This window comes from Asparagus officinalis, chromosome 7, assembly GCF_001876935.1.
Source record: "Asparagus officinalis chromosome 7, Aspof.V1, whole genome shotgun sequence".
NCBI classification, from domain to species: domain Eukaryota; kingdom Viridiplantae; phylum Streptophyta; class Magnoliopsida; order Asparagales; family Asparagaceae; genus Asparagus; species Asparagus officinalis.
In genome coordinates, this window is record NC_033800.1 from 22,153,703 (window position 1) to 22,172,819 (window position 19,117).

At 37.1% G+C, this 19,117-nt stretch overlaps 1 protein-coding gene across 1 annotated transcript; it reads left to right on the plus strand.

Annotated features, from left to right (window-relative positions):
- Positions 649 to 12,250, plus strand: LOC109846807 (mediator of RNA polymerase II transcription subunit 27-like). The gene is made up of 8 exons (XM_020416054.1): positions 649 to 777; positions 1,156 to 1,345; positions 3,301 to 3,466; positions 5,738 to 6,206; positions 9,530 to 9,589; positions 9,680 to 9,748; positions 10,391 to 10,434; positions 10,519 to 12,250. Exons 1-8 carry the CDS (start codon positions 649 to 651, stop codon positions 10,703 to 10,705), a joined length of 1,314 nt encoding a protein of 437 aa, XP_020271643.1. The 3' UTR covers positions 10,706 to 12,250.

Sequence of the window (19,117 nt, forward strand, 5' to 3'; positions counted from 1 at the left end):
GGAAAAATGCCTCTAGCCCCCAAAATGCGCCAGAACATGCTGCCCTCCCCCCTCCACAGTCTTTTTCAACGGGTGTTTTGCCCCCAAAAGTAAAATTTTTGTTCTCTGAGCCCCAAAACACAAAACCCAAGAGATTAAAATACCTGAAGACCATAATACCCTCCATGGCCACCTCCTCATTCCTCTCCAAACTCAGCGACCGGAACCTCCTCTTCTCCTCCTCCTTCCATGGCCTCAATCTCTCCTCCGCCTTCAAAACTCCAAAACCCAATCTTTCTCCTCCCCATCATCGTCATCCTCCGCCCCCCAAATCTCCGCCTCTTACGACCTCTCCTCCCTCCGCTTCCGCCCCATCAAAGAATCCATCATCTCCCGCTAGATGACCCGCCGCTACATGACCGACATGATATAGTTATAGGTATAGATGTGTGCAAGTGCAAAATGAATGATTCATGCGTTTGTTTAAACATTATTTTTCTTGTTGTTTTACATATGATTATTGGTTTCGGCCCTCACAGATTATGTATATAGAAGCTAAATTAAATTAAAATGCTTCCATGAATCAATTTTTTATCCAGATTTTAATTAGAGGAAACCGGCAAAAGATCACAAATTTTTCATGTTTTAGCTGTATCATGAAAATTTAACATGTGCAATGTACATGCATTCTACCTAGTAACAACAAATGTGCTTGCAACGTCTATCACTCCAGCTCTTGTTGTTATAACACTCATTAAATTGTACGCAATTACAGCTGATATAGTTCTAGCTTATTTCGTTATTTTGCAACGAAATCTCAACCATACAGACATCTATATTGAAATTTGACTGTAAAACAACATAGCTAAATCTACATTTCATCCAAAACAACAAACTATAACCTTGGGGAGTGTGACGCTAATTCAGCTGGCCCAATTATTTAGCCCATAAAAACAAAAATAGGCCCTAAAGTTTAGCCCGTGTGAATCATAGCAAAATTTGTCTGGGATCGGATCAAAACTCCGTCACATTCGACCTGGGCCAAACCATTCCGAGTCCCAAGCACGCGGACTGAACCGCCGCGAGCAGCACAGAAGAGAAGCGAAGCGAAGATGCAGCAACCGCCGGCAGAACCTTGGGGAGTGTGACGCTGATTCAGCTGGCCCAAACATTTAGCCCATAAAAAGCAAAAAGAGGCTCTCCCACGCCTCCCGCCTCATCGCGGACATCAGGCTCGGGGCCGATCACCTCCTTGAAGCTCTCTTCATGGCCGGAGACGCCCCTCGGCGATCCAACAAGACCGCCCAGCTCATCCTCAAGGAGGAGGCAGCCATGCAGCAGCACTTTCAGGATCTCCGGGACCTCGGTACTTTGGTTTCTCCCCTCTTCTAGGGTTAGGGTTAGGGTTAGGGTTGTGGTTTTGGGTGTTCTCTCGTTTTCTGTTGAATTTGATTGGTTTGGGAGCTATAGCTAGATTTAAATCTGTGAAATGTCTTGAATTGTGGACGGTAATAGACTAATTTCTTGAATTCCAAAGAGTAATGGTTTGCTTTAAGTTAGCGTTGTGGTTTAATTTTGGGGATGACATAATGGGTCATTTCGAGGATTAGGAGGCATACAGCTAGAGTTTCTTGGATGAACATACAAGCAAAATGGGGGAAAAGGGAGATCACCCATTCAGTTGGCATCAAATTTTAAGTCGTTATGTAATAGTTACTAGAAATAGTTACACGGATTTTAAAGGGTTTAGAAGTGAATCCTCCACCTGGTTATTACAACTTTACATGCACACTAAATCACAATAAAAGGAAAATGGTGACACATAAATGGGTAAATACACCTTGGTAGATTCACAATTCTACCAAGTCAACCGACACATGTCAAAACATAAACAGTTGATTGTAGCACAAGTGTAGACCGCTAAAGAAACTCTCAAGTTAGAAGGTATTGAAAGTATCAAAGATATAAACAAATCTAGGATGTATGTCAAGAGATAAAACCTTAACCACATACCATGTGAAGATGCTAGAATGAAAGATCAGAATTGAAATCATTTTTATTTTATTTTTTTGCACTACATTTTAACTTCGGGGCCATAAAATTTCTCTTCTACATCTTCATGGTGTTTGGGTTGCATTTAATGTTTTACAAGACATCAAGGTTTATAAAGCATTGCCATTCTTTTAAATTAAGTTGTGTTAGTGGTGCTCATGTCGGAGACGACGCTTCTTAACATGTCCTTAATTTTACCCTGGCACTTTTTTGTGCACTTTTCAAACAGTGTTAAAACTTTTTTGTACTAATTAATTAAAGTGTCTGTTTGCTGCTCCACAAGTTTAAGAAACCATTTTTTAAAATATAAACATCACAATGGTGACTTGTATATAAAAATAAAAATTTTATGATATATTTCAACAAAAGAGATGAGATTATTAAGTTACTTTGTAGAGAGACGATGATCGAGGGCTATTTCTCATTCAAGAACACAGGATACCTATGAGAAGTGGCATTGCCTTTTTATGACTGTGCATGTAAACATATACATGCATTTATTTCTTTTGAAGAATGTACATGCATTAATATACCAACTCATGTACATGTTCACGGTGCATATCGAAAGTATCATGATATTGTCGTGTCCTTACATCCTACTTTAAGGAGAAGTTGTGAATTCGTGTCCACATTGTGTTTTGTCTGTTTCCAGCAGCAGTATTCATGCATCTCAGATCAAAGATCAAAGGAGCGACCTGCATGTATTTGTCAAGTTTGGTCATTCATGGATGCAATCCTACCTCTGCTGCTGATAGTAAAATCTTATCATTCCCACTGTTATCATATCCTAGAAGCGCATGGTAATTTTGCCTAAACAAACACTTTTGGTGCGCCTATCATATCTGTGAATCTATGTAGTACACAAGACATCCTAGTGATCAAAAGTGCAAATGGATGCTGAAGATTTTAAGTCATTGATGGATCTGACTTACTTTGGTTCTTGTGTGGTTATAAATGAAGCTTGTAAGTATTTGAGATGTGTTTTTTAGCAATAGGTGGCTTATTTTTTTGGTGATCTTCTGTCTTTGATGCTACAAGACTATGCTTTTTGTTAATAGGCGATCACTTCTTTGCTTATTTGTTCACCATTCGTTGTTATTTGGTTACGTGCTGCTTTACCATGTAAAAATGGATGATTGGTTTCAATTTGAAACTTTTTACTTGAGAAATTATATATCATGGTTCTTTCATTGAAATCATGCTCGTAATTTTGTTCTTTTTTCCCTTGACATATTGGCAACTGAAGGTTCTATATCCTTTTATTGTTAGGAAGGCAACTAGAAGATTCTGGAGTACTAAATGGGTCTCTTAAATCACGAGGTAACTCTTGGGGTTTGCATATGCCACTTGTTTGCCCTGATGGTGCTGTTGTTGCTTATGCTTGGAAACGTCAACTTGCTGGCCAAGCTGGTGCATCCGCTGTTGACAGAACTAGGTACGTCCATTTTGTCTTTCTATATGGTCAGCGCTAAATTCTGGTGAACTTCATCAGAACTGTAATGATCTTTAATAAACAAAATTAGCATCACATACTCCTATCTAGCCGTCCAAAAAATAAAAAAAAGAACAAATACTTCAGAATTTTTAGAGACTTTAGCTGTTAAATTTTTTACTGATAGCTCTCAAATATTGCAATTAGAGCACACAAAATTTTTTGTCCTTGTCTTGATGTTGTGTCTTATGTTTGCCTATTGCGCTTGATGTCCAATTTTTAATAAAACACGCAGGGGCTTGGTTTCTAAGGTTAAATCTCAGTTTTTTTCTATAAAACAATTCAACAAACAAGAATTCCTGGTAGTTCATGTGCTACAAGACGTTAAAATTTTACAAGTATTAAGTTTTTCTTATTTCTAGTTGTTATTTATTTCTTTTATACAATGATTATGATGGCTAATGTCAAAGTTATGGTCGTAAAATTTTGTCACATCTTATGGACTCTTCCGTTCCATAGTTCGCATTTCAGTGTGAAGACGTAAATTGTATAATTTAAATTATCAATAAATGGCTGAAAGCCAGCTGGGGTTCTAATGTTGCCCTTGAAAAATAGTGCAGCTGTAGGAAAAGTAATCGGTAAAAGGTTTACTGAATATTGAACAGAGAATGCATGGACTTTTGTATACGTCTAATGTGTTGCTACATTTTCATGAAATCTGGGTTGACATACTGCTTTTATTTATGCAAAATGTTTCAAATTGTTAAATATTATTTTGTATCTGAGTTGCATGTGATAATTGTTAGTGAAATCTTCTTTTGTCAAATCCCCTCCCGTTCCATTGCAGATTCCCTTTCAGTGTGAAGACATAAATTCCACTTCAATTTTAAATTATCACTAAAAGGCTGAAGGCATGGTTTTAAAATATCGGTTATCAGGAATATATTGGATGGCCAAAATTCATATTGGATTATGGCTATTGAGGATATATCAGAGACAAATAGTAACAATCGAAGTGTCTTATCGGATGGTGAACATGTAAATGTCCTAAAATGTAATCTAAGAACACAAAGAACAATATCTATTCAAAATTAAATAAATATGTAGAATAATCTCTGTTCAAAGAAGAATCAGTCACATAGAATAATCTCTGTTCAAAATCTGTTAATCATAGTGAATCATGCATCCTAATTTGAGTCCCATACCCAAAAATCTGCCAGTGAAAAAAAGAATCAGTCCCGAGGCAGTTAAATTAAAATATATACTCTTTGCTCATCAAACCAGAGTCTCAGACCCAAAATTTTCATTAAAAAAATTCAGTACGTGGCTTCAATGGTCGAGGATGAAGGGTCTTCAAGCTTCTAGGATCTTCGAGGGTCTTCGAGGCTCGTCGAGCTTTGAGAATCTACGAGCTTCGAGGGTCTTCAACAGCTGAGGGTGGAGCGTCTTCAAGTGAGAAATGAGAAGCCTAGCTCCGAGAGGGGAATTTGCGAGTGATTTGGGGAAGAAAACGACGGAGGCGGAGAGAATTAGGGTTACGCGATGGGCGGATGGGGAATAGAATAGGATAGTGTTGCTTTTGTTTAGCGAATAGCGGGTCAGTTATGGAAAAGAGGGCCTTTGTTCTTCAAACCCAAACCAGTACTTAGAATGTTAATTTTAGAAAAATCAGGTGATGTTGAGTACACGAGAAATCGACCATTTTATTGGATTTTCACTGATATATTGGAAAAAAACTGTCTAAAAATAATATGCGATAAGTTTTCGCAAAAATCGCTGCGGGCATTATCCAAACCCAATATATCGGCGATAAATCGATAAAATAGGACGATTTTTAAAACACTGGTTGAAGGCTAGCTGGGGTTCTAAAGTTGCAACTGAAAAATAGTGCAGTTGTAGGAAAAGTAATCAATAAAACATTTCTGGAATAGTGAATAGATAGCATGGACTTTTGTACATCTTCTATTGCTACACTGTTATGATATCTGGGTTGACTCTTAACTTTTATTTAAGTGAGATGTTTCAAGTTTTTTCTTTTGTGTCTGAGTTGCCTGTGAAATTGTTAAAGATCTAATATAAAGGAGGGTTGAAAGATATGGTAGGTGAAATTCAGAGTAAAAAATTATCCTCCTTTTCCCTTTTCTCTCTCTCTCTCTCTCTTTTATTGTTTTATTTTTTAACCATCAACATAATCAGAAGAGAAGAGCAAGAATATTGTGAGGAAAGTTTAATAGAACAACTTAAGAAAATTTATTGGTGTGACATGATTTGTAGGTTAGCTCTCAAAGCATTCACTGACCAGAAGAGGCGGTTTTTCCCTCACCTTGAAGATGAACCATTTGGACAAGAATGTGAAGAGGAGTCGGGTGTGTCCAAGAAGCATTGCAGTTCTCAGGGGTTGGCCATGAGTCTCAGGGACAAGTTCAGGGAACAAAAGACATTGTCTGACATTCTTACAAACTTGGAACAGGAGGTACATAACGTGAAGCTTTACACATATCAGCGCCTAGATTGGCTGAAAAGAGCATCTTCATTATCATCTTCGTCGATTGATAATGCGGGTGACTCATCGAGAGAAAGCTTCCACAACGCAAAAAGACTAAAATCAGGTTCCGGGAATGCTCCTGCGGATCAAGTAGCTGTTATCGAGCTACTAGTGCCTTCTGTTTTTAGAGCCGTGGTATCATTGCATCCGGCTGGTTCTATAAGCCCTGACGCGGTGGCATTCTTCTCTCCTGATGAGGTGAACTTACTCCAAGAACATGTTACTGATTGTCAAGTCAATTTTCAAACTTTTGGAAATCTGTGTCAATATACTTGTTTTAAATTATAAAGCGGGTTTCCCTTTTTTTTATTCCAAAAGACATTTTCAGACTTTTGGAAATTAGTTAATTGATAAATAATTTAAATTGTTTCAACTTTCAAAATTTTGTCTCTCTTCTGACAGACCTTACACACTTAAACAACTTGGCAGCTCATACCACCTGCAGTCTTTGGTGCTAGATGTTAGTCACATTAACCGCTTATCATGTTAGATTCTATTTTCTTGCCACAACTCCTGTGACTAGCCCTTTTGGTTGTCCAAAAATTTAGAGACGCCGCTTATTATTTGACCTTGCCAAGCACCACTAGGGATACAAAATAATCCCTTTATGCAGATTAAAAAAATGTTGTTGTTACACTTTTGATATACAAGAGGATTATACATGTCAGTGTACTCACATCAGCTTGTGCGCGCATGCGTGCGTGTGTTTGTATGTTGATTAAAGACAAGTTTTCCCTATCACAAATTTCTGCTGCTAAAACAATTAAAGAGCTCAAATCGTGGACATTATGAAATGGTTTTCTAGTTATGTAAATCAATTGTTACTCGAATCTTATTGAAAATAAACAAATTGTACAAATACAAATTGAAGAAAATACTGAACTCATCATTCATAAGTTGGAATTTTAATTTCTTAGTAAATACACCTGTGGTTTCTTTCACACTTCCAGAATATGTTACAAAGTTTAGGATACATTAAAAGAATATCTAATACCATCAAGTATTGCAGTATCCAAATATTAGGAAAGTATTCAATACGGCACAGAAAGTACTTGTACAAACTTGACTCCTTCCGGATATGTTCTTTCACAATCTTTTATTTTCTTGACAAATGTAAGACGAGAAGAATCGGCATCTCTTAGACTGTATCTGATTTAGTTTTTCTTCACGTAGGGTCCATTGAGGGTATCGTTCTCCTTCCGGAAACTGAGTTAAATTTACAAAGAGGATTCTTGTAAACAATCCTAAAGATTTAGGACAAAAGATCTTGTTTTTCTTTTGTTCAAGAAAGCTCTTACCCTTTCATATGGGTATAGTGAAAATAATTGGTGATTACTGGGAACTGTGTATATTTGCTATGATGCACGGATACGGATACGGGACACGAATACGACACGGGATACGGCAAAATCCAAAAAAATAGGATACGAGGATACGGCAATGATTTAAAAAAAATTATTATATATAGAAAAATTTATAAAACTCAATTAACAATCTAAAATATGAATCTATCACAAAATAACAAGTTTGTAAACAAAAAGTACCTCAAGATGAAGTGGAAGCTGAGAGATTGAGAGATATGATTAGGTTAGGGTTAGGGTTTTTGCTTATTTTCTTTCGTTGGAGTCAGCTGAGGATCGAATCGAACGGGAGATTTGAGAAATAGGGATGGGTTTTTTAATCGAACGGTTCGGGTTGGATTTTAACAACCAAACCCGCAACCCGAATAAATCGGCTTTCGACGAATCCGAGCCGTGTCCGAGCTCCTTTGACCGTGTCCGAGCCTAATTTGACTGTTGACCCGTGTCGGGCACGGATTGACCGTGTCCGATTCGAGTCGGACACGGATTCGTGGCCTCCGGGGGCGAATCCGTGCTTCAGAGTATATTTGTCATCTCATATTGGGCATATTCGGTTCGGTTTGGTTTTAAGCTCAATCCGCATCCAATCCGAATTTTTTGGATTCTTAAAACTCTCATCCAGATCCAGATTTTTTTCCCTTCATCCGAATATTCGGCCTAACCGAAATTCGGATCGGTTCGGATCGGTTTCGGTTTTGGACCGAATTAATTCCATTTCACAAAAATCTACCCACACCTGAGATGAAAGTTTACAAATCCTTGATTTTGCAAAGGTTTTATGGTGTGATAATTGCCTATCAAACATGGAATAAGTTCATGAGAAATGGATGATTTGAGAATTACCTTCATAGTATAGAACACTCCAATATATCCACATCTTTCCTCGGGACAGAAGTACATAAAACATTACATAAGCATAAGATACTAAGATAGATGACTGTATCTTAATAAACTTCCCAAATGCAACAAGACGTGTATGAATTGAATTTGCTACTTCTCTTTCATGGACACTGACATGCAAATTTGACCGGTGACCACCGCTAGACAGCTAATTAAACAGTAGGGAAACTTATAAATACCATTGTCGTAAACAATATTTTTATCAGATAAATGAACTACTTAGTTCAAGTATCACAGTATCACTATCATCTTTGTCACAAAATCAAAATTATTGGTCAGCTAGCGCGGACTAAACTAAGAAAACGACAAAGAAGACCTTGCCGGCCGCTAGAGTTAGAAAAAGAGGATCGCGTCTCTGATCAGCCACCATTACGAATTCGGCTTTTCCTCTCAAGCACAAAAAGGACATTTTATCAAATATCGTCAAAAATCAAAACTTTTCTTGAGTTTCTACAAGAATCTTAAGGAGAGAGAAGAGAAGAGGAGAATAATTAGTTACCTTCGACTTCGGACTTCGATTTCTTGCGATTTTAGGCAGCAAAATTACCTGAGAGAAGGGGAGAGAAGTGTTAGGGCGGGTTAGGGATCCTGGGAGTGGGATTGGCGGTGTTGTGGTGTGGGATTGGCCCGATTGGGAGAAATGGAGTTAGTGTTAGGATTTTTCAGTATTTATATTAAAGAAATCGGTTCGGTTTTTTTTCGGGCGGTTCAGGGGTTCAAACCGGATCCAGACCGGTTTAATTCGGTTCGGGCGGTTTAGAGTCTTTTTCTCATCCATTTAATTCGGTTCGGTTAACCGGCCCGCTTTTTCGGGCGGTTTTTTCGGTTGAACCGGTTTTTTTCGGTTTTTGCCCACCCCTCATATTTTCTGTAGATAGTTTTTTGGGTATTGGCTCCACAAACAAACATTTGACTATTGGAAATATAATACTCTGCATGCTGTGCTATGAAGTGAAAAGGATAGTAAAAATTTATGGTATTCTTGTGGAATTTAACATTTTTTGTACAATCTGAATATTACTAAAACTGAATATTAATAGGATATGTTTTATTTTCTTTTTTTCTTTTTTTTTTGTTTTTTAAATGCTTTAATACAACATTTTTTATAGTATAGGAAGTAGAATGCATCAGATATGCTTGACTATATTCCGAAGAAGAGTTGGGTTCAAAGAGTTTAATTCTTTACTTCCTGGATCATACTCAAGACTATCATCCTTTACCAGTTCTAACTGCAGAATTTGAACATTTAATCTTTCTCAGAGCGGAAACTATATTCATGCACGAGGCTTGTCAATCTATCATGTGTTTAGGCATGTCACTGTGAGTTCTGCTTTCATGGCCCTTCTCCCTTTACAATTAATTTCTAGATTTGAATTATTTTAACCTGTTTTTATTTGCTTTCTGTTGCAGGAACATGCTGATAAGGCGCTGCAGTATTTCCTGAGTGCTGAGGCTGATATTGCACTTTCTCTACTTCTGGTAGTTTCACCATGTACTTGATGGACTTTTCTTTTTCTGAATCCAATGTTTACATACAAGGGAGAATATTACTGTTTGTTTCAGATGCTCCTTGTACATGAGGAGCCAGCTCCTTGAGGAGCTGAATGGAGGACAAATTTTCAAAGCCAACCAGTTTGCCAAAAAATTCCCAAAAACACCCGTTTCAAACTTAATTTCAAAAACCGACCCAGTTGGGTTGAAACTGGGTCGGTTTTTGAAAAAAAAATTCCCAAACTTCCTGGGAGTTGAAGTCCCGTGAAGTTTTGTTATATAAAGAACTTCACGAGACTTCAACTCCCGTGAAGTTTGGGAACTTTTTTTTCAAAACCCGACCCAGTTTCAGCCTACTGGGTCGGTTTTTGAAATTAAGTTTGAAATGGGTCATTTTTTGGGAATACAATTCAAAACAGGTCGGTTTTGAAAATTTGTCCGCTGAAAGGAAGAAAAGATTCACGTAGTCAACACCGTAATTTTTGATATTGTTGGGATCTTCGTAGCTCCTTTCAACATTTTATATAACCAAGAGTGGTCTCATCAAACATCTGTGTAGTTTAAGGCTTCTAATGATAAATCTGATTCTTGAATCTGCATACTGATCATTTACTCTGAACCTTTTTGCAGCATTGGGTTTGCAGTTATCAAACACTATTCTCAAAGGCTTGCTGGTACATTTGCCTTTTCAATGCTTATCAATGGTACAGTATATGTTTGCTCTTATTCAAAATGTTTATACTATATTTCTGGTGCAGTAAATGCAAGCGGCTTCTGGTTATGGACAAATCTTCTGCATTGCTCTTGCCCCCTGTTCAACGCCCCTATCAGCAAACTTCTGTTACCAAGCTTAACCCCAACCAATTGTCTTCTTCAGCTAAGGACCTAAGCCAAGATCAAACACTTGCATATCACATTGGTTGTTCTTTTGATGAAACCCAGTGAGCGTAGATGCTTTTGTCGACTAACTTCCTCAACTACAATCCTTGCTGACCAATTTTTGTTTTTCTTGTCAGCAATGCGTCTTTAGTGGTAAGCACCCTCCTAACTTTTTTTGACATTTGATGGAGAAGTGTACTTTTCCCATGTATTATATATTGTATGCACTACTCCTGCCTAACGGCAAGACATGAATTTGATAGTCCTAGATTACTATTTGAAGTAGGTCTATTTCTTTTGTTAGATGAGGTCTTGCTATTGCCTGCTTTTTTCATTTGCTTCATTTACTTTTATTGTATGTAATGCTAGCAAACCAAGCAAGAGCTTTTGTTCACTGCTTAGTTCTGCAGAATGTGAATCTGCTCCTGCTAACATCATTGGAATGTTTGGCATCGTTATGTAGAAATATCTGCGGGAGTACAAAGTTGCCATTATATTAGTTGTTGAATTAGGGATAGTTATCCTGTGCCTGACTTCTAGTGGCGACTATTTTTACAAGCTCCAAGGTCTGCTCACTTCCTGAAACCAATTCTTACTCCCATATCTAGGAAGTCGAAAATGAAGTTTGACGTGTGGATAATGTAATGAGCGAAGTTGGTTTTAACTTTGACCCGTTAACTGTTAAATTTTGAACAGAGCAAGGTTTATACTCCTTGCGTGAAGAAAGAGGGAAGAAGCTATTTTGTTGAGAAGTCAAAGACATGGACACAGTGACTATAAATGTTTATGAAAAGATTCGTTGCAAAGGATATACTTTTTGAAGATGGTGCAGTAATTTGAAAATGGTGATATCAAACCGTCTTCCTGCCACATCAGGTTAGAGTAAGCATCATTGTTTTTGTTTTTAGGCCCAATTGTTTACTCCACTTTATTTTTAAACCCACCTACTATTACTTGTATCTCTAAACCCAACTCTTTTTTTGTATTTATCTTTACACCCAAGTATACTTTCATATGTGGGTCCCCTTAAATATTTCTCTTAAATTCCCATTATAGCCTTCATTAAGTGCCCCCCCCTCTCTCTCTCCCTCCCTCCCTCACAAGAACCCGATCGAGATTCTCAATGGCTGGATCCGCGGCGGCGTAGAAGGCGACGTCGAGGAGCAGCAAGGCCGAGAACAGTGCAATACCTTCTAGAGTCTATCCGGCAGTACCTTCTAGAGGACTGCTTGCCACCGCGGCTGACAACAGTGTAGGCTGATGCGGCAGCTCCCGCAGCGGTGGAGAGGCGCTACAGAGGGGTGAGATAGCGGCCACGGGGGAAGTTTGCTGCCGAGATGAGAGATCCCGGGAAGAATGGGGCCTGGGTTTGGCTCGGGACGTTCGAGACGGTGGAAGAGGCCGCGATGGCGTACGACCGGGCGATGTTTTGGATGCGAGGGTCGAGTGCCATACTTAACTTTCCTCATCTTGTTGGTTCTCATCAGTGTTGTTGAAAAAAATATGTAAGGTTAAGGGTAGAGTTGTGAAATTTGGAGGAAATGTTTAACAAAAAATGAATGATGAATGTTCGGATGATATATGAGCAATCCAATAGGCTATTGATTTTTACACACACTGTGGTTTATGCTTTGATAAATGCTGGAGTACTTATTGAATGATAATTTGACAATGTCTCCGTTTGATCAACAACAAACTTTCATTTGGTACTAATGAGTTTGTGAGATGATATATTTTAGGAATAAACGGGTGCAAATAAGTGACGACTCGAAATAATGCAAACATCAACATGAGTTGTAGATTTTAGTCTTTAACCATCGATGGTCACAAGTCAACCATTGATGATCGACAGGTTATCGATAGACTGCAATCTATGTGCTATACTTACATAATAATATGCTATACTTACATGGATAATGTGTTATACTTACATGATAACGTGCTATATTTACATAATAACATGCTATACTTATATGGTAACATGCTATACTTACATGATAACGTGCTATACTTACGATATAACGTGCTATACTTATATGATAACATGTTATACTTACACGATAACGTGCTATACTTACAGCATAATGTGCTATACTTACAGTATAACGTGCTATACTTACAGTGTAACGTGCTATACTTACATGATAACGTGCTATACTTACAATTTAACGTGCTATACTTACAGTACAACGTGCTATACTTACAGGATAACGTGCTATACTTACAGGATAACATGCTATACTTACAGGATAACGTGCTATACTTACAGGTCAACGTGCTATACTTACGATATAACGTGTTATGCTTACGATATAACGTGTTATACTTACAATTTAACATGCTATACTTATAATTTAACGTGCTATACTTATAATTTAACGTGTTATACTTACAAGTCAACATGCTATACTTACAGGTCAACGTGCTATACTTATGATATAACGTGTTATACTTATAAGTTAACGTGCTATACTTACAATTTAACGTGTTATACTTACATGTTAACGTGCTATACTTACGATATAACGTGCTATACTTACAATTTAACGTGCTATACTTACAGGTCAACGTTCTATACTTACATGTTAACGTGCTATACTTACGATATAACGTGTTATACTTATAATTTAACGTGCTATACTTATAATTTAACGTGCTATACTTACGATTTAACGTGCTATACTTACGATATAACGTGCTATACTTACAATTTAACGTGCTATACTTACAGGTTAACATGCTATACTTACAGGTCAACGTGCTATACTTACATGTTAACGTGCTATACTTACGATATAACGTGTTATACTTATAATTTAACGTGCTATACTTACAATTTAACGTGCTATACTTACATGTTAACGTGCTATACTTACGATATAACATGCTATACTTACAGGTCAACGTGCTATACTTACATGTTAACGTGCTATACTTACGATATAACGTGTTATACTTATAATTTAACGTGCTATACTTACAATTTATATGAACAGTTAAAACCCAACCCGAAACCCAAACAAACCCGACACAGAAAAAAACCCAGAAAACCCTCGATGAGTTGACTCATGTTCAGTCGTGAGTCGACTCATGACTCATGGGTCGACTCATAAGGTGATGAGTCGACTCAGCAGAGACTTTTGACAACAGGAGTTGATATCATGAGTCGACTCATGACAGTCATGGGTCGACTCAACCTGATGAGTCGACTCATGATGATTTATGGGTCGACTCATGAGCTGAAAATTGGGTTCTTCGACTCTGCTGCTCGCCGACTCGTTCGACGCTACTCCTGCGCTGGTTGACACTACCATAACTCATCAAAATGCACGGGGTTTTACAGTTAACGTGCTATACTTACAGGTCAACGTGCTATACTTACAGGTTAACATGCTATACTTACGATATAACATGCTATATTTATAATTAACGTGCTATACTTACAATTTAACAAGATATACTTACAGGTTAACGTGCTATACTTATGATATAATGTGTTATACTTACAATTTAACGTGCTATACTTGCAATTTAACGTGCTATACTTGCATGTTAACGTGCTATACTTACGATATAACGTGCTATACTTACAATTTAACGTGCTATGCTTACAGGTTAACATGCTATACTTACAGGTCAACGTGCTATACTTACATGTTAACGTGCTATACTTACGATATAACATGTTATGCTTACGATATAACGTGTTATACTTATAATTTAACGTGCTATACTTACAATTTAACGTGGTATACTTACATGTTAATGTGCTATACTTACGATATAACGTGTTATACTTACAATTTAACGCGCTATACTTACAATTTAACGTGCTATAATTACAATTTAACGTGCTATACTTACATGTTAACATGTTATACTTACAGATTAACGTGCTATAATTACAGGTTAACGTGCTATACTTACGATATAATGTGCTATACTTACAATTTAACATGCTATGATTACAATTTAACGTGCTATACTTACAGGTTAACGTGCTATACTTACAATATAACATGCTATACTTACTTCATAACGTGTTATACTTTCAATATAACGTGTTATACTTACTCCATAACATGCTATACTTTCAGGTTAACGTGCTCTACTTAAATGTTAACGCGCTATACTTACAATATAACGTGCTATACTTACTTCATAGTGTGCTATACTTACTTCATAACGTGCTATACTTTCAATATAACGTGATATACTTTCATATTAACGTGCTATACTTACTCCATAACATGCTATACTTTCAGGTTAACGTGATATATTTTCATGTTAACGTGCTATACTTATAATATAACGTGTTATACTTACAATTTAACGTGCTATACTTACTCCATAACGTGTTATACTTACAATACAACGTGCTATACTTTCAGATTAACGTGCTATATTTTCAGGTTAACGTGCTATACTTACAACATAACGTGCTATACTTAATCCATTTCTAGACAATACAACATGCAAACAATATAAAACATTGCATATCCAGGAGACACAAAACACTGCATATCCAAGAAAACATTGCATATCCAAGAGACACCAAACATTGCATATCCAAGAAAATACAACATTGCATATCCAGGAGATTGACAAACTATATACATAACGTGCTATACTTAATCCATTTCCAAACAATACAACATGCAAACAATATACAACATTGCATATCCAGGAGACACAAAACACTGCATATCCAAGAAAACATTGCATATCCAAGAGACACAAAAAAATCAAGAAGTTTCTTCAACCATTCCAGCACATACAACACGCAAACAATGGTTATTGTCTAAAATAAAGTTAACCATCAATATCAATGACTTAGAAGCATGCAAAACTTTACATAACCCAGTAATTTAACCACAGTGGCTATAATCTACCACAAAAGACACAAAACACTATGGACTACATAATCAACATATATTTATACAAATACTTTACAAATCAATTTCCAAAATATATTTGTACACAAAAAATATTGGATATCACAATCTCCTGACAAGAAGTAATGTCTAAATTCCAAGCATCGGGAATGGTAGAAATAAGATTCACTCTAAACTCACAAGCATCAGACATATACCCGCGAAGAAAAGAATAATGATAAAATCTTCTATCCTTTACAGAGAATACCAACATATGCCAATGAAATGAAGTTAGGAGTGAGAAAATAATCTTATCAAGTTTTTGGAATTGAGTTGTCGTCATTGGCTTAAACATTCGATCCACACTCGATGGGTTATTTTCATTAATGCATCTCTAAAAAAACAAAGAAAGTTAAGATTACAGTTACCCATGGACTACATCCTGTTGGATATTACCTTTCAGTTGAAAGTGATAGATCATATTTATTCTTTGAGAAATAAAGGATGTAAGAAGTGGCAAACAGTCAATTTTCTATAATGCAAGAGATGCATTTTGCAGCTAGAAATATCTAGTAGAACAATTTTTCCAAAATATGCAAACATCTTTCAGTTTAAATATAGTGTACACACAGTTAAAGTATGCCACAAAATGCCCCAAAACTGCGAAGACAAGGGACAAGGGTGAACTATATCCAGTAAGTAAAGTCCACAATGACTCTAGGCAACAAATTCAGATTACCATCAATATCTCTTTCTCTGACTTCAAATAAATTGTTCCACATAGTTCCCAAAAAAATAATAAATAAATAAATAAATAAACTTACAGTTTTTGTATTTTAATCTCATCTGCACTCTAATACTATGCTCCAATTATATACATATTTCGATGCCTAATCTCAAAGTTCCCAGTTATCATTTGCGAACATAAATAAGCAGAAATTACCAAAAAAATAAGAAGATAATTAAGTTGAACTACTAAGTTGACCTCAATTTAAGAAAAATTAGTAAGAGCTCTCAAAAGAACTGAGGTCACCTGATGTAAGAATCGTCTCAAGGACCGCCATCGTCTGCTCCTCGGTCATCGGCTTCGTCTGCTCCGGTCCCGTGCAAACCCTAGCCTAGGCCTCCAACACTATCTGCTTCGGTCTCGGGATATCGGAGCTCCGATACGACGTCAACACCGCCGAATTCGGAGGATCCGAATCTAATTGCAGTCAAATCAATCCTCTCTGAGTATTGAGCGGACCTCGAGGTCGAGCCCCGCCGGTTGAGCGAGAGGCTGATTCGGGGAGTATGAGGGCTGAGAGAGATCCAATCGGTTGAGCTTGAGAGGTTGGACTGTTTTAAAGGAGAGGTTTTGGTGAAATTAGGGCTATGGTTAGGGTTTGGATAGAGGAGAGAGTTCATGATGATACTTTGGGGGAGGAGAGCGTTGAGATTCATTGTTGGGGGTCAGGTCCTCTTGGGATGACGCTGTGGACTGACGAAAGGAGGGTGCTCTGAGAGGGCGACGGTGGCTGGAGACGGGCGACGGCGGCAAGGAGCTTTCGTCTTTTAATTTAGGGCTGAGTTGAAAAGGGGAAGATGAAGAGATATAGTGGTTTATATGGGGAAAGGGGTATTTTGGGGTTTTTACCTTGATTTTGTATAAATACAAGTACTAAAAGTATTGTATTTTGGAGATTAGGTTTAAAGAAAAATACCAAAAGAGAATTGGGTTTAAAGATACAAGTAATAGTAGGTGGGTTTAAAAATAAAGTGGAGTAAACAATTGGGCCTAAAAACAAAAACCCCTTTTTTTTGCCTGGGTTGGCAGTTCAGGTGGTAGGGGAGGCTCGAGGGCGAAGTGGATTGGAATTAGAGAAGTGAGACCAAATAGTAAAAGGTTTACTCTGAAATTAGATCACTAGACGATTCACTATGGTTTTCTTGCTCACATGTATGCCCTAGTCTTTTTGGTTTTCTTGTGTAAATACAGAGGTTGTACCCCTATACCTTCAAGAACCTACGGCCCCGTTTGGCAAAGGGTTAAGGAAGAGGGATAAAGGAGGAAGGTTAACTTAGTTAATCCATTGTGAAGGGTTAAAAATATTCTAATTCCGTTTGGATTCGATAGTTAAGACAAGGGGTTAAGCCTTTTGTGTTTGGCAAATGAAGAAGGGCTAAGGAGATTAATCTCATTATTATTTTTAAAAATACCACTTTCGTCCTTACTGCAAATTTATAAATAATTGCCTCATTAATTTCTTTTTCGCGTTATTTACCTTCTAAGCAATTTCAAAGATTTGAAGCGCTAATATGTAATTCAGTTGACACACGAGGAATTAATATCTTTTTTGAAATAACGCTAAACTGACAATTTGGTATTATTCAAAAATGATTGTTCAGAAGGTAAATAAAAATAAATTATCATTTTCGCATTATTTCAAAAGCTAAAGAGAGATAATGAGCTAACAAAATATTATATGGCTTCTTATCTATCAATAAACCTGGCAAAAAATATTTGATTACTAGCCTCAGAAGAAAAAAAAGATTTGATTATTCAAGGGAAAAAACAATCTACTCAATAGCTCTATATAAAATTATAAGTTTTGCTCATATAAAGATAATAAAAGATATAATTCAACCTCCTTATACTTTAATATTCGACAACTACATATTTCAATTATTCCAAAGCTGTAAAGCAATCCTGTTGCGAAGTTGCTCACCCCTTAAACTTTCATCTGCACCAACCATGTATTGCGGGTCTTCTTCCTCCTCATCTTCATCCTCATTCATCTCTAATCCATTGAGCATATTAAAGTATTTATCATTTCCCTAATGCCTTGCAATAAAATTATGAAGAACACAACAAGCTACAACGATTTTGACTTGAGTTTTATAAGGAAATGGAGCAGCAACTTTCACAATTTTGAATCTTTGTTTTAAAATTCTCCATGTTTTTTCCATTGCATTACGTAGTTGTGCATGAACTCTTTCATAAATTCTAGACTACAATTCTCTAAGTAGAGAGATTAACTATCAAAGAGACAGATCAATTGAAAATGCACCACCTGAAGACTAAGAAGGTTCTTAGGGCAGAAACTTAAAAGCACACACCGCTAGCCATCTGTGAAGAAGACGTTTGCTGCTCAACATTGGAAAATTTCCCGCATTCATGGACAGACTGTCACACATAAACTTCATCCAGAACAAAATGGACAATCTTTTAATGGAGAGGTCAACAGTAGGAACCTCCAGGCATCAACGTCTACTGTGTGTCCGCAATCAATGGATTTCCGTTCTGACAATAGAAAATAAGAAATTAGTTGAAATCCTACCGCAATGTCTTTATGTTCTCCTTACACCATGTCTGTGTATGTGACGAGTGTTTGCATGTGTGCACATGCATTGAATCAGGGTTGAGGGCAGTCCGCAGCAAGAAAGCTGATCCCATAATGTGCGGGGTTGAGGAAGGGTAGGACCATTTTTGGTCTATCGTACACAGCCTTTCCTTTCCTTGCATTTTTACTAGAGGTTGTTTCCAACAAGCACAACTACAGAAAACAAATCATTTGGGCCAATCTAAGTAACAACCTTGAGTATTATGCATGCCCTAGATACT

Coding starts and splice junctions, on each gene's coding strand:
- LOC109846807 (XM_020416054.1), top strand. CDS start 649: ATGTGCAATGTACATGCATTCTACCTAGTAACAACAAATGTGCTTGCA. Junction 1,346..3,300: donor TCAGGATCTCCGGGACCTCG/GTACTTTGGTTT, acceptor TTTTATTGTTAG/GAAGGCAACTAGAAGATTCT. Junction 3,467..5,737: donor TCCGCTGTTGACAGAACTAG/GTACGTCCATTT, acceptor CATGATTTGTAG/GTTAGCTCTCAAAGCATTCA.